Source organism: Megalobrama amblycephala, linkage group LG5 (genome assembly GCF_018812025.1).
Source record: "Megalobrama amblycephala isolate DHTTF-2021 linkage group LG5, ASM1881202v1, whole genome shotgun sequence".
In the NCBI taxonomy this organism is placed as follows: domain Eukaryota; kingdom Metazoa; phylum Chordata; class Actinopteri; order Cypriniformes; family Xenocyprididae; genus Megalobrama; species Megalobrama amblycephala.
The window spans coordinates 22,668,592-22,685,361 of record NC_063048.1 but is presented as its reverse complement, the minus strand read 5'-3'; the positions used below and the strand labels follow the sequence as shown (position 1 = coordinate 22,685,361).

At 36.9% G+C, this 16,770-nt stretch overlaps 1 protein-coding gene across 8 annotated transcripts in view; it reads right to left on the bottom strand.

Moving 5' to 3' along the window:
• The window catches only part of hspa12a (heat shock protein 12A), a 47,280-nt gene that overhangs the window by 26,364 nt on the left and 4,146 nt on the right, over positions 1 to 16,770 (bottom strand). For 2 of the 8 annotated variants that reach the window (XM_048191269.1, XM_048191270.1), the window contains exon 1: positions 11,356 to 11,672. The exons of 1 other annotated variant lie outside the window; for it this stretch is intronic. In XM_048191269.1, coding sequence (XP_048047226.1) covers positions 11,356 to 11,395 — 40 coding nt within the window. In that variant the 5' untranslated portion in view covers positions 11,396 to 11,672. Of the gene's footprint in view, positions 1 to 9,608; positions 9,756 to 9,854; positions 9,999 to 10,025; positions 10,143 to 11,355; positions 11,673 to 16,770 lie in introns of those variants that run through there. 5 more of the 8 variants (XM_048191272.1, XM_048191275.1, XM_048191274.1 and 2 more) reach the window with 4 other exon arrangements.

Genomic DNA, 16,770 nt, shown 5'->3' with positions numbered 1-16,770 from the left:
GATTAATCGACGCTCGATCGTCGATGATAATCCATAAAACTTATCGATGGTCAATTAAGCAAAGTCATAATTAGAATAAGTAGTTTTGAGGTGCATGCGGCTAATTTGCAAAACACATTCAGCAGACACACGTGGAAGAATGAAGCAAGCACGCCGTAGTTATGTATTCTATATTCTAAATGTATTAATGTCTTCAAGCCATTGCAATGGATTAGGTAGGCTAGCTGTTCATTTTGAAACATAATTAACCAAGGGTACAAAAAAACCCCTCCAAACAAGTAATTTACTGACCATAAGAACTACTTACTTGTGTAAACGCCACAATAAAACTACATCGAATGAACAAATCCCGGTTGATGAGTGATGACCTTCCAGTTTCAGTTGTGCACTCCTATTGTATGGCGCATCGAAGTGTGCTCCAGCTGTAAAACAGTGTCCGATTGGTCTCTATACATCATCCCTACCCACTATACCCAAAATCCTGTTTCCATTGATTGGCGTTGGAAATAAGTGCGTTATGATCATGGTGCAATCGGATCCTGGAAGTCCTATAGCTCTAGCCTAGCAGCATGTCAAGTGTTCTACACATTGTCTTATGTTGTGTTTAGGTTTGTTCAAGACCACCTGATCTAAATAAAGATATGTGATCTACTATTTGCGAAGCTACCAACCAAAACATGGCACAAAAGTATCATATACGGTTTACACATGGGTCAGCTGCACTTTTTCATACAAATAGTTGGTATAGTTTGGTCTCGAACTGAAACAAGTATGCTTGTTGTAGTCTGCTAGTTAAGACCTTTTCAACGATATACTGTATTACACAAGCCTATCTATTATGTACTATGATTTTACATTTTCATGTCAAGCAGTACATGAGTTCACACTTATAAATGATTAGACAGAGTAAAAGAATATATGTATTTGGCGTGCTGTCCGGGGGGAGGGCTCTGAGCTCAGAATGTGGCCTGAACACAAAGTACTCCCATGTATCTCTGGTTAGGATAGTAACCAGGTGAGTGTGAGGAGACGGGCAGGTGAGGGATGCGGAAAAAAATTGGATAGGAACATAGGTGTTCCTGTCGAGGAACATAAGTAAGTCGGCTACATATTTTATAGGCCTTCTCTTATGTTGATTGGGTTGATCATTTGAACGTGCTCCTCCCGAACTTTGTTAATAAAACATAAATTATTTTTATCATATCATGTTGTTAAAATAGATCACTTCCGATATGTCAGCAAATTTAAAAGCACTTGTTAAGTGATGGTCATATTCCCTATATTAACTGTAAAGCCAAGCTTCTAGCTTTAAAGCTGCTGTCCGTAACTTTTTCTGTGTTCAAAATTTACAAAAATTATATAATGAGAATGTACAACATCAATCCGTTTTCCAAACCGTGTTTTTGTCTTACCCTGAATCATTATGGTACACTTATAAACACAAAGTGTTTATATTCGGACTATTTCAGACCGGACTGGTAGGACTCGCCGCAGAGTATCACAGTAACTGTGTGACTCGCCATAGACATACACAGAGAAAAGTAGCTCCGGCTACAATGTTCTTCCACAAGATGCGTGCAGTTCTGTTTATTAACCACTAGAGGGCCAAAAATTGCGGACTGCAGCTTAAAAATAACACCTATTTGATTGTTAAGTAACATTATAAAACGGTTAGTTCCTATCCTTGATTCTGATTGGTCAATAGCTGTGTTTTATTCACGATAAAACACGGCTATGACCGCTTCACCCAAAGGTTCTGTGTATCACTACTCAACACCCTTAGCAACCACTCTTAGCAACGTAAACTGTATGTTCTCAATTGATATTATTCATTGAAGCTTAATGTATTATGTGGAAGAGTACTGTGATAAAGAGATCGATTGAGTGAGTTTATTACCTGCATTCAGATTTAGCATTTTCCGTCAGGTCAGTCCTATGTTCATAATAAAAAATATAGTTTTTAAAAACAAGGTTGATTCACTGAATTAAGCACTAAAATACATTTGATATGCAAATCACTTTGATTTTGGCTCACTGATATCGCATCATTGCATCTGTTAATATCATACTAAAGACAAGTGCCACAATAACACCAATATTAAAATTCTGGCTGATAACAATAAATCGATAAATTCATGTTATGGCCATTGAAGGTAGGGTAGGCAAGGCCATTTCAGAGAGGCTAGCAATAGCTTGCAAAAATTTGAGTCTGAGGACGTGAACAACTCCGGGTTGCCATCTTGTAATTATGGTTATAACATTGTGTAAACGCGGAACTGTAAAAGGTGACTGTGTCTACAACTCTGCATAGCCTTACGGAACACGCTGATGACGTGTGATGTCATGTGATGTTGAATTTGGACCGAATGTAATGATTGGATGAACATTTTTTGGTCCTAAGACTTCCACAGAAGATATATGTACATTTTTTTTATATTTTTTAATATACTTCTATTATTGATTGCTATCATGATGTGAAGAGAGTTTCAACTAGTGTAACAAAAAGTGTTTATAAAAATATTGCCTACCTCAACCTCAATTACCAAAAGCTAAATGGCTGATATTAAAATTCTATACTATTTTGTCTAAATAAGTTAAAAAATATCATTTTTAATGCTAGATGTGAATTTAGACATCATATGCACAAATCTATTTAGCTTTTACACAGGAAAATTATAACACTGATATCATAGATCAAGGCTTTAAGATGTTAAAATACAAGACAAATTTCCTATATGGATTTAATACAGAACTTAATTCTGTTAGCTTGTTAGCCATTTAATATTGGATGCTTAGTAACATAATGAACAAATCTTGAGAGTTTTAGACTCAGCCAGGCTGGATATGAAAGTATGCGTCTCTAGGATTTCCTCTCGTCTCATAATGCTGGAATGTGAAGTTTGGACAAAAATTAGAGGGTTTGAAAAGAGCAGAAAACTCCCATTACATTACCAAAGACATAGAGCGGACGAGCGTTTCGACATCTGCATCTACAAGTCCGTCACCCCCCTAAACCTCAAGCCATAACTCATAAATAGTATTACAAAAGCTTTTTAGACTGTTTAGACTAGAGGGGCGTACAACGCACATCATCTCATCCCAGCAGTCTCCTCCCAAATCAACGCCAGTACCCCATTACCTCAGAGAAACATGATACATACTGAGAGAAGGAGCAGAAAGAGAGAGAGAATTTATTTTTGCAGTGCTGAATAGAGCGGTATCCAGCAGTCATGCAAACAACAGAGCAGCTTTCCTTTTGCAATGTTATACCAGAATAGTTGAGAGATCAGAGTCACCTGTGTCAGCTGTGTCAGTCAAATGGAGCTCTGTGGGATCAATGATACAGCAAAACTGATATCAGTTCACTAGGTGGGTTCAAATGGAAGATATAAGGATTCATTCATTCATTCATTCATTCATTCATTCAGGATTCTGTAATCATGTCTGGCTGGTGCAAACTAAAGAAACTGATGAAATCAAGTTTTTCTGGATTCCAAAACCTGTATGATATTGATTCAAATAATGATATGATTAAATAATGATCTGATACTAATGCAAAGATGTAATAGTTTTTCCACAATATAACTGTTTTTATACTGTTTAAATAAAAGTCTTTAAAAAATCTAACCTTACCAATTTACTATCTGCATGTCAGATGGAATTTAAAAAAAAAAAACTTAAGATCAAATGTGACGTCGAAAACTAAGAGACAATTAGGGTTTCCCTGAAAATGAATGAAGGTGTATCTATTCGCCCAATTTACCCTGGGAGAGAGAACATGGGCGGTTTAGATCTAAACTGTCAGAGGTGCACAGACTCCTCCAGAACAATAAAAAGAGTCTTTTGAAAGATAGGAAGACACCCAAAAGTTGAAAGTCTCTGTATTTGTATGTGTATTTGTGTGCTTGTTGTGTCTATGCAAGGAAATTCTAAAAATGGCCTCTTGGAGTTACAATAGTCTTCCTTCCTGTGCATCTGGTTTTGGACAGCCTGATTACAGCTGCTACACAAAGCGTAAAGAAAACCTCTCAAACTCAAACAATCACAAATGACACAATCCACAGTAAATGGTAAATCAGCAACTTTCAATAGACTGTGCATTTTCTTGACAAACATTTAGTTCAACTAATGTTCTGCATTCAAAACATTATCTGTGACATTTTGTCAATTACCACGAAAATCTTTTTTTAAGTTAAGTTAGTGTGGTAAAATTGCTTACTAAACATGTTGGTGAAAAGTTATTCAATCTTTCATAATCACACTAATCCAATCTTCTGTGCAACATAAAAGAAGATAATTTGAGAAATGTCTGTTAAGTCAATGCTAACCAAAACATGAGGTTACCAACATTCTTCAAAATATCTTCTTCCACAGAAGAAAGTCATACAAGTTTTAAACAACATGAGGGCAAGTAAATGATGACAAAATTTTCATTTTCGATTGAACTATGCCTTCAATTTCTGCATAACATAGAATAAATAGATCTTAAATTAGGCCTATTTCCACCTCCAAATCTAAACTCCACATAAATATTCTAGATTCCTGCAGTCATGCTATGAAGGTCAGGCTAAACTCTGTGTAGCACACTTGAAGTGCAAGCTTCCTTGCGATGCCACTATATAGGCTAAGCTACTGAGTATATATATATATAACCATGCATCCCCCATTGCTCCTGAGACTGAAGGCCAGACACAGCTTGACTGGATTATTGGCATTTCTCTTCACGCTGGTGGGGTTGGTTTCCTCACATAGTGCAGTCAAGCCCACAGGGAATACACTACAACGATTCAAAGCTTCCTGTCGGCATCTAGCTAAATGCTTCTTTTCACGCCCACCATTTGCAGAAAGCTACAAAAATAAGACCACAATTTCATATTAAAGGCATCTGAGGCAGCTCAAATGTGTCAATGACAAAGATCTTGCAAATTACATCAACGTCAACCTGAAGATGAATTTGTCTCCAATCTATGTGCGTAAAATCTGTGTGGCTTGCTGGTCACAGTGTCTCTCTAGATACTACCAAAAGGGGAATCTAAATTATTTAAACATATGTGAAATTATTTAAACCTTCTCCAAAGCAAAGTGAACTACCAGCGTAGTGCATGACAGACCCAGAAACTGTATAGTAATAGTCTAGATGTGGGTCAGAACTGAGTTAGGTCATACAAACCAAATTCACACACATATACATACACACACAGTAAACATATTGGACATCTGTGTCAACTACCTGCTATGTTATTCTGGGTGTGAGAAGGTTTTATGGGACACTGCGTTTGGGTTTCGGATTTTTTTTAGTCAGTCTGGCCAAAACCTTTCTGTACTTCACAGCACAAAATACACACTTGCCATAGATATTTCAAATGTGGAGGCCAAAATTCCTCTTTTGTGAGTTTATTGAATATTTAACATTACTGTATCTGCAAACACATCTGCAGTGACTGTTCAGACAGAGTTTTTATTATGTTATATCTCGCACAGCTACTTTTGTATTTGAACTGAAGTTTGGTTTATTTTAAATATAAGAGCCATAATTGTTCAGACTTAGAATTTGAATTAAATCAATAAAACGTGTGCTTTTAAATACAATACTGTTCGAAAGTTTTGGTTCAGTAAGATTTTTTTAAAGAAATGTTAAAGAAATTAATAATTTTACCCAGCAAGGATGCATCGTTAGATAGAAAATTCTATTCCAAATAAATTCTATTCTTTTGAAATTCCTATTCATCAAAGAACGCTGAGAAAAATATAACCCCAAATATGATTCAACTACACAGCCTCTTATAAAGAAGTTCATTTGTGAAACTGCCTAGATATGAGTACATGATTTACTGAGCTGACAGTCACAGATATCACAGATGTACAGCATGAGAACATACGTGCTGGGTGGAGTCTGCTTGGCCTGAATGGCTGTCTCTTGGCAGGCACGTATTGTAAATAAAAGCTTGACTTTGTGTATAAAGGGTGCTAAAAAGTGATATATTTTCAGATGTGAGGACTCATATGGGTTTTTAATGGAACAACCCAAAGGCGTAACAATCTCATTATCACGTAGATGGTCTGTTGACACTAAAGACGCCCCTGCTCCCCCCTTCTACAACTTCTCTCTCCTTCCCTTTGGGAACCGAGGCAACCGCAGCTAATACCTATACCATGACGTAATGCCAGAATGGAATTTTTGGGCTTTTGTGAGTGTCGTAGCAGGTTTCCAAATGTCTACATAATTCACAGCAAGTTTTTCAATCAGAAAAAAAGACCTTCTCATATGCAAGTTTTTAAGTTATTAAGATTATTTAGCTTCAAATTAATTACATTCAAAGCTAGAGATTTGTCTTATATAAACATGCCTTTCAAGTTGCCATTAAGGCCTAAATAACATCTAAACTTTCAGTATAAAAGTCTAAACCGGGATATAATAAACAGATTTTGGAGATCAAAACCTTATTCTAGCTCTGATTGTTATTACAGGAGAACTCTGAGGACAAGAAACAGCGAATGAGAGAGAACAAGAGTGAGTTTGACCTACACAGATGCTGACACAGACAGCACTCATCAAATTAAGACGTTCTAAGCGAACGTGTGTGTGAAGCTAAAAGGCATTGAGCTGACCTCAAACAGAGACGCTAATGGCTCCGCTTTAAATTACATCACCTTGTCGTCCTACCTCTCCAAACACCCCCCCCCCCCCCCCCCCCAGATCCCAGACACCCCCTGCCAGCTGAGCATCTCCTAGACTGCAAGGACAAGACTTGCAATTTACTCGCAAAGCACGTGATTGCAGAAAATATTGCACTATTTAATAAAACGCCCAATGCATTTTTTAGATCCACCAAAAATGATGTTCGCATTTTTGTGCATGTGAAGCAAGCGATTGATTTATTTGCTCATTTCCCACTACACATTCTCTCCTCAGCCATGTGTCTGGACCGTGGCTATTTAAACAGATGTGGCTCCACATCACGTCTTGTGGCCACACCCTGACAGAGGACATTATCTCTGCTCTCATGGTCACGTCATACTGCCAAGCCCAGAGTTACAGGCATCTGGGCATACATGTGTTAGTTTGTGCATGTTTGTTTGTCACACATCTGGGTATTTGCCGTTAGCTGGTCACAGTTTACATGCACGAATGCGGCAGACAGGCATGAATACCCCCATCTCATCCATGCTGACTAAGCAGTCCTGCCCCAGCCACGTGCATCGGGCTGTTTAAATGCACCAGGCAGTCCACTGCAACCATTTTCACCACTGCAGTCAGCCCCACTGAACTCCAAGAAAGAGATGCTGTTGTGTGGCTAATGGTCACAACCCCTGGTTGATTCCATAAAGGTTTAGCAAACACAGATTCAAATAGGCTACTTCTTTTTCTAAACCAAATACATAAAATGCAATCATATGCAAACATCAGTGCAACCATCTCCATCAACAAACTTCAATTATCAAATATTATTATTTATTAAGGCATCAAAAAGAATGATACATCAAATAGAGATTTATGTGAACATTAATAGGCAGATTAGTGAAAGGTGCCATCGAATGTTTTTTTACAAGATGTAATATAAGTCTAAGGTGTCCCCTGAATGTGTCTGTGAAGTTGCAGCTCAAAATACCACATAGATTTTTTTTAATTAATTTGTTTAACTGCCTATTTTGAGGCATAATTAGAAATGCGCCGATTCAGGCTGCGGCCCCTTTAATTGCTCGCGCTCTCCACCCCCTCCCGAGCTCTCGACTCTAACATTGCATAAACAAAGTTCACACAGCTAATATAACCCTCAAAATGGATCTTTACAAAGTGTTCGTCATGCAGCATGTCTAATCGCGTAAGTATGGTATTTATTTGGATGTTTACATTTGATTCTGAATGAGTTTGATAGTGCTCTGTGGCTAACGGCTAATGCTACACTGTTGGAGAGATTTATAAAGAATGAAGTTGTGTTTATGAATTATACAGACTGCAAGTGTTTAATAATGAAAATAGCGACGGCTCTTGTCTCCGTGAATACAGTAAGAAACGATGGTAACTTTAACCACATTTAACAGTACATTAGCAACATGCTAACGAAACATTTAGAAAGACAATTTACAAATATCACTAAAAATATCATGTTATCATGGATCATGTCAGTTATTATTGCTCCATCTGCCATTTTTCGCTATTGTCCTTGCTTGCTTACCTAGTCTGATGATTCAGCTGTGCACAGATCCAGACATTAATACTGGCTGCCCTTGTGTAATGCCTCGATCATGGGCTGGCATATGCAAATATTGGGGGCGTACATATTAATGATCCCGACGTAACAGTCGAAGTTATGTTGAGATTCGCCTGTTCTTCGGAGGTCTTTTAAACAAATGAGATTTACACAAGGAGGAAACAATGGAGTTTGAGACTCACTGTATGTCATTTCCATGTACTGAACTCTTGTTAGTCAACTATGCCGAGGTATATTCAATTTTCAATTCGATGGCACCTCATCAACTTTAAAAAAATAAATAAAAATTATTATTAAAATAGCATTAAATAAACCAGCAAGCAGCAAAGTACCATCAGGTAGGATTTGCAATGAAAACGCATGAAGAAATGTATCTAAAGTCTGAAAGCCATATTTGTTTACATAAGGCCTCCACATGCAACATGCATGACTACCCATCTAATAAACCATTTCTGGGTCTAGCCTTCTCTTCTGTACCCGCCTCCATGTGCTACCTATGAGGCCTTTTCCCCTTGACTCAAACAATGACTCCTTTATACTCAAGGCCCGAAGTGGCACCGTGGGAATGTGCTGGGGGGCGGAATGTTTTTATTCTGCTATTGGCACCCTGACCAGAGGCTGGCGACGCAAAGGTTAAAACAGTTACACACAAACACTCGAGGCAGAAGGTGTGGACAAGCTGTCAATTTAAGGACATTATGGAGTTCATTTGCACATTTCAAGAGCCAAATGGTCCAAAAAACATTTGGCAGCAAGTTCAATGTTCTTATGCAAATTTCCCAGCGCGTTGCAATTAGCAGGCCAGTGTCAGATCCTCAACATCCTGGTCTATTTAAAACGTTTACAGTACGACTCATTTCAGCGAATCGAGTTTTTTTTTTTTTTTTTTTAAAGAATCATTAAAAAAGATTCAGTTATTCAGCTCTACGACATAGCTGCGTCATCACGTGGTCTCTGACATAAATGCGTATGAAAGCACATTGCTGTTCACTTCAGCTCATAAAAACAAAGTCATAAAGAACCAAAATATCGTTTGTATTTACATCTCATGGTTGAAAAGAATTTTGCACTTTTAAATAAAATGCTAGTTACTTTAAAACACAACTTCAGAATACGTGTTAATAAAACTAATATAACATATATTTATTACGTTTTATTTATAACTTTGCAGCTATCAAAAATAACTTTTCGATCCATTAGCTCACACTCATCAGTCCTTGGTTCATATCGAATCGGTTCTCTGTTCAACGAGTCAATAATCCGCTCGGATCATCCAGACAGGGTTTGTGAATCGATCTGCTGAAAGATCCGGTACAAAAGAACGATTCATTCACGATGTGTTCGAAAAGACGGCAATGTCGTAAAGATGTTACGCATCTCTCCACCAAATATCACCTTTGTGCTGTCTAATGATGTCTACTCCACAAACAGTCTCTGGGAATCATACTCATGATGACAATAACACAGATGATCTTGCTGTGTCAGAGATGCGCCCCTCCTGAATCATATTACATCACATCAGCAGTCAAACTGGCGTCCTTCCTAAAGGACAGACAACAGCAGTACATGTGCTCATTTACCTCCCAATGCGCAAAACTGTCAGAAACATGCCAAACCTTGAAACAAGCAAAATATACATACGCGCTACAGTAGGAAATGTTTTGATACCAGAGCCATGCTGTAAAAGGTCGCATCATTTCTCAGCACTGCGATTATTCCGTATCAAAACGAGCACTGAACCGTTTTAAAATGCGTTATTTAAGTATATTTAAGCTCTGTGGTATGTTTGGGTCGGTGGTTGAGGAGCCCTACCTCGTTCCGGCTTCACCTGGGATGATGATGGAGCGTGCAGACTTTTGCTGCATTGACTCAAAGCTCCCAGGAGCGAAACCACGTGACCCAACTCTGCACCGCTACTAACTCAGTCACCCAAGTCCACACTGCGCTTTTAAAGACAGATGCAGTTTTTTTCCTGGCAATGGCATTATGCCATTAAGAGTCGTGCAGGGATAAAATCTCGTAAAAGATAAGGCTAATAATGTGCTAGAGGTGGAATATTATGTTTACATCCAATGCAATACAGATTGCCAAGCAGCGTGCAGCAGACTAAATTGTGCTTTCCAGGAATACACTGTAGAAAATGTTTTAGCCTACTGTAAAAGCTGCCAGCTTGCCAGTACATTACCGTTAAATACTGAGACGACATTAAATGTGTCATTAAATCATATATAACGTCCTATTTAAACTTTTGAAATATGTTTGTTACTGTTAAATGCTTGGGAATAACACAGGTAGGCTAAGTGAAGACAACACGTTGACTTAGGTAAAGGAACAAAAATGTACAAAAAATAATAAATTAGCCTAGGCCTACATCTAAATAAATATGTGGCCCTTGACCGCAAAACCAGTCATAAGGGTCATTTTTTGAAACTGAGATTTATACATTGTCTGAAAGAACAAAATATTGAGAAAATCGCCTTTAAAGTTGTCCAAATGAAGTCATAGGAACTCATATTACTAATGAAGGGAAATAAATGAAATTTACACCATTGATTTACCACAACTAAACCTTTATACACACAAAAATTCATAAAAAAATATTTCACCAGGAACATGATGACATTTATTAATAGACGATAAATTAATAGCCAAGTTTGAACATTGTACATCATTAACACCATTTTAACAATAATATGCCATGAAAGTAGCCTATTGTAAAAAAAAAAAAAAAAGTTTTTTTTTTTTTACAATATTATTTTATAGCCTAATTTTAGGCCTACTGTAAACTTTCATAAGCCTATTGTCTTTTAAAATATAATTTTATCGTAAGATAGGTCTATATGGTTACCAATTAGCCTGCAACTAATTATTAGTTTAGCCTACTAGTATTTTTACATTAGGCTATTTCCCGTTTAATTAATGTCATATTTTTACAGTGTCACAAAATAAGGCTAACCCATTGTAGAGAAGTACCAACGTACTATTAAAAAGCGGAGTGTGGATTTGTCTCAGAAGGTCTTTGTGAATATAATTACCCTTGCAGTAATGATATCATGTGTGCTCTGACACTGTGGGCGTTGATAACGGGTTGCGTGAATAGACTGCTCACTGCTTAAACTTTCTTAAATGCGATTTCTCTTACCTGTTATGATGTCGTCAATCACCAACTCTTTCTCAGTCATCGTTCAAATCTTCAGGTTTTCTTATTCCCGTAAAGATCCCACTTAATGTCTAACTTTTTGCGCGGTTCATTAGATTCTTCACAGAAAGCTCCCTACTTTCCAGCCCCGTCCCGTTACTACGCTCTTACTCCCACCAAACTTCCAGCCCTAAACTAGTCAAGACTAACGCTTTGGAGCGCATTTAAAATAAGGTATCTCGAGTTTGACCTACAGTTGAGATTTTCTCAGACTGACATCCAGAGAAAGGAAGTGTACTGATCCAGACTTACGTCTGTTGGCTCGCCATCCCGCCCCGCCCTTCAGCTCGACTCCATGTGCAAGACTAATGAATACAGTAACAGAGTAAACATAGGCCTGCTCAACTAAAGTGACACGTAATTAATTCTGTAATCTAGCAATTCATATATTTATATGTACACTGAGAAGATATAGTCAAATAATTGTATATCTATCTGTCTTTAATTAAGTCGGAATGTTTATTCTGGGGAGTAGATTAAACATTGATCTATGGAATGTTATAAAATATCAAACCATATTGCTTGGAAATTGCACATGGTGAAATAATACTGCATCACACCATTTAGCCAACAGTATTGCATGGAAAATATTGTGCATGGTCTTAAAGTAGGTTCTCTATGGTCCCTTGAAGAACCATATGCTTCCATGGAACCTTTCCATGCACAAAAGGTTCTTTAGAATTTTTTATTTTTATATTCTTTACACTAAAATGATGGTTCTTTTAGGAACTGTTCAATGAAAAGTTATTTGGGGGTGGGGGTAAGGTTTACATTGATTGATTGATTGATTGATTGGAATGGTACTGCATACCTGCAATATGCATATTCAAAACTATAAAAAAATAAATAAATAAATAAATAAAAAGCTGGATTATTTGTTGACTCTCAGGAGGTGGTTCCTCCATGCAGGCCTGAACAGCATGGGTTTGATCTCAAGCAGGTTGGAGTTTACTTGACATTTGAAGGATTTTCATGATATCAGAATGCCACAGAACATATGCATCTCTGCAGTAGACACTTTCACTTTCAACAAAATTAAGCAGAATTTTTTTGTGAAACACAGACAAACATTTCACCTTCACATTTCACTCAAGAGAGGTTACTTTCAGTCACTCACAGGCAGAAAAAAAGTGTAATTCAACATTATAAAGTTTCATTAGAAATATTTCTTTATAGCCTACATACAATATGTGATCACACTTTTCTAAATTAACTAGTAAACTCAACTTCAGACTTCAGGATATCAAATGGCAGTTAGAAGAGAAAGTCAGTGGCCAGTGTTGGTCACCTCCCCAGGCTTTGCTACAGTGGGTTATAAAAAGGCTCAATGCCCCATCTAGTGGTCAATATGAACTTGACCCAAAAGACCCTGAACCTGCCAATCAAACCCCAAATAGGCATTGCATTTACACACCTAATCTGAAGTATTTAAAATGTTCCCTGAACATAAACCTTCTCTTCATATCTATATGTGCATCAAAAAACATTCATGTTTAAAAATGTCATGCTATGTGAAAAAGTAGTCCTATTTTTGGTGTTTTTCAATTTCCTGAAGATTTCGTGCAGGTTTTTTTTTCTTCCAAAGATCTTGTTACTTTACTAAGCATCATGTTTACTCATTTATTACAAAATTTAAGTGATATTACATCAATACTATATTTTAAAATCTAAAATCAGATTGCTGCCCCATTACTGCCAATGCTGGAATTCAAAAAGTCACTGAATTAAACAATCTGCACTGTAAATTCTGACTAAGCTAATATTTTTAAACAACTCTAACAAATATTAACAGAGTAAATACAACAGTGGAACACTGGTTTATGAAAATGGCTGGAATATAACCTTGTATTTTAAATTGGTTATTTGACAGCTTTAGCCATGTTAGCCAGTTCAATGCACTCTCTATAAAAAGATTACGGTTAGAGGTCCGTATCCATAATTTGTTGCAAAGACTGGTTTTTCTTTTGGAGAGTTTTACATTCACCCATTGCCGAGGATATGGAGGTGTCAAGGTTCTGGTTAGGTTTTCCCATCTTTCAAAATGTGCCAATATTTACAATTCACACATTAATGCAATTAATGCAAAAGTATACAAAATTCCACCACTCATTAAAATGGAATACAATTGACTTGCCTCACTGCAGAATAATGACATCCTATCTTTGAGAACTCTTCTAGATAAAGCATAATTATGCAGTTGGATGACTTCCCATAGTTCCTGTTTCTAGATAGCCTAATCACAGTGAGGTTATTTAGCTGTGAGATTGTTAATTGACTTAAGTTTGAATTTTGTACAAAGCAAAAAAAGGGAATGCAACATACACATAACTCATGTGGCTCACAATGTTTTACATGCATGATGACTTGTTTGGTAGGCTACGTTTTAGACAGGCCTAATAATCAACATAATGAAAACAATAAATAATTATAAAAGAAACAATATAATCGCCCTCAACATAGTTTAAAAACACACAAACAAGCTTTGACAACCGTTCAAAGTTATAATGTGACAAAGGATGTTTGCTGCACAAGACTTGACACCATAGGAAAAGGTTATTGTTAAATTTAATAGGCTATAAGCAAGTAGCTTGTGAAAATTATGTGTTGCGGCATAAATCGTTTCTTAAAAGATTTCTTTAAAACAAACAAACAACAATACCTCACAAAGCCTCGACTTTGGACAACATGCCCTCAAGTCCACAAGGGGGGAGTGTTCATACAGAATGTCAAAAGCGGTATACGGAACTTTGTACAGTTTAGGTAGAGTCCAACTAAACAAATTGATATAAGAGCACTACTTTCACTCTTGTTTACAATGACAAATGCACAAGACTAAAATTAACTAAGAGTTGTGACAAATCTTTCTAGTAATGAAGGATTTTATTTAAGCCTAGCCTTGAACAGCAAGAATATCAATGGAATGCTACATTAAATCATATTGTCTGTGCAGGTAAAATGATATTTCAAGACAATGAACAAATTACGATTCCCTGTTCCGTTTAAAGAACAGGTGTAGTCGTCAAGGACAGGCTGAACGTTACCTCTCTCTCAACTGAGTTCTCTCAATCGATTGGCTGGTTCATTAGGCTACTCCTTGCCCATATCGTGGGCAAAACAGAACTGCAAACACAGCTGTTATTTCACTATTATTATTATTTTCTTCGACCAATACCTGAACTGATCAAGCCATAGACAACATATGCCTGCCGCATACCCTTGAACACTCACATAAAAGCTCTTTTGGTGCCAAACAAATACTCGCGTAGTGTTACGCAATATGCGTGGATACGTAATTGTCTAGCGCCACGCTCATTTCCAGATTCATTTACGTTAGACTAGAGAAGTCTAGTTGTTTATATTTAGCTTAGCCTACTTGTGGACGGTGTGTAAGTGGAAGAGGCAATTTTTTTCCTTTTCACTATTGTTAGGAAATGCTGGCTCTGTGGATTTTGTATTTAGCCAGTCACCACTATATGTTTTAATTCAACCTTTAAAAGTTTAATGTCACTTGCATGACAGTACTTGATGCGAGAGACCCTGTAACCTAACGCTAAATTTACAAACTACATTTATATCTACATTGATTTTAAGAAAGAAAGAAAGAAAGAAAGAAAGAAAGAAAGAAAGAAAGAAAGAAAGAAAGAAAGAAAGTCGACAAATTGTTGTAGGCCAGTTCATGTTTTTTGTTTTGTTTTTTGTTTTTGCCAGGACGGTTTATTTATAAAAATAAACGAATATTTATTATAAAGTTTCTGATTTTCTTTGCCAAATTAAATGGGTTTAAATAGAGACTAAACTTAGCAGTTAACACTACTACCCATGTTCTAAGTTAATAAAAACACAACGCAATAATGCCAAGCTTGTTCTGAAAGATTCTGTAAGTGACTACTCCTTCCAGCGCTTTTACGCTTTTTTGTCCCCTAGCTCTCAATGTGCACACAGCGGGGTTAAATATCACTTGTCTCTTATTTTCCCAGGAAGAAAATGCATACTCATACGGGTACATGTGAAGGTTAAGGGTTTGAGCTTACTTATGTTTTGCCAGATGGCAGCAGGCAAAGAAAGAAGCGAATAATTCAACAAATCTCTCTCTCCCTCTCTCTCTGGGTCCAGGTATCAGAGCAATGCGCGCGACCTGTCCGTGAACCCTCTTTAGTGAGCTTAGAAGAGTGACTTAAACGAGAACGGCTCATTAGGGCAGGAACTCATTAAGGCAAATCTGAAGAGATCTGGAAAAAAATAATCGTATTACAGTTTTATACGTACCAACATTATTCATTTATTTTTCGTCTGTTTGCAGATGTTGTCCCCGTTTTGTTGAAACCATATGAAGCCTGTTTATCTGCGAATATATATTTGATCATTGTACACGAATTGCATTCTAATGCACAATATCCATACCACTTTAAATTTTTTAAGTTGCTGTTAGTAATTATATTTTAAATAATCCCATATGGAAATGTATGTGTATATGTATTTATAAATGTATATGTAATTCTGTTATTGCTTATTCTATTACGATTATATATTAATTCAGTATATTATATATATTAATTGTCAGTATGTAGTCATTTAGAAGCATATGTAAAACTATAATTTGCCAGATTTTTTTTTTAAATAAAATTATTTTAGTGCGAGCTCGAATAAAATTTTTCTCGGCAACCTGAACGGGCTAATAATAATAGGCCTAACTTTTAGTTACGGTGTTTTGGGCGATTAGAACAGCCTGTTTGTAACTGCGCGTAAATGAAACAGTTTACCAAATCATTACCAAAATCAAAACAAAACTCAATTCTTGAGTTATAAAACACCACAAATCTTTAGTGAATTGTAAGGAATTCCTCATTGAGTCCTTGTGGTCGTATTAATTCAGGATGAAACACAAACTGACAAAAAAAACAAAAAAAAAACTATTGGTGTTCATTCAAATGACACCTGGCAAAGTTTGAAAACATGACTGGGCGAGTGCGCGGCTCTGAAAGCATTAATCAGGGCATCGGGCGATGCATCTGGCGACTTAAGGATGAGAGAAGACGCGCTAATTAGGTAGAAATGGCCCTTTTTCCCCGTGACCCAGCGGGACCCTTGGCAAGCTGTTTAACATTAGTTAAGCAATTAAAACACGTGAATGCAAATGTAGCTTTTGGTGAAAGCTCTGGACGTGGCATAAAGTGCATTATATTCCGTGTTTGTTATGAACCACACGATGCAAGTCTTAAAAATATGACAAAAACGTGATTACTTGCCTTAAGGTATGACAAAGCAACAAGTGGTTGAGGGCGAGATGGTTGCCCTGTGCTTGACACGAAAAAATATTCATAAAACGTTAAAATGAGCTTCTAGAACTTTATGAAAACC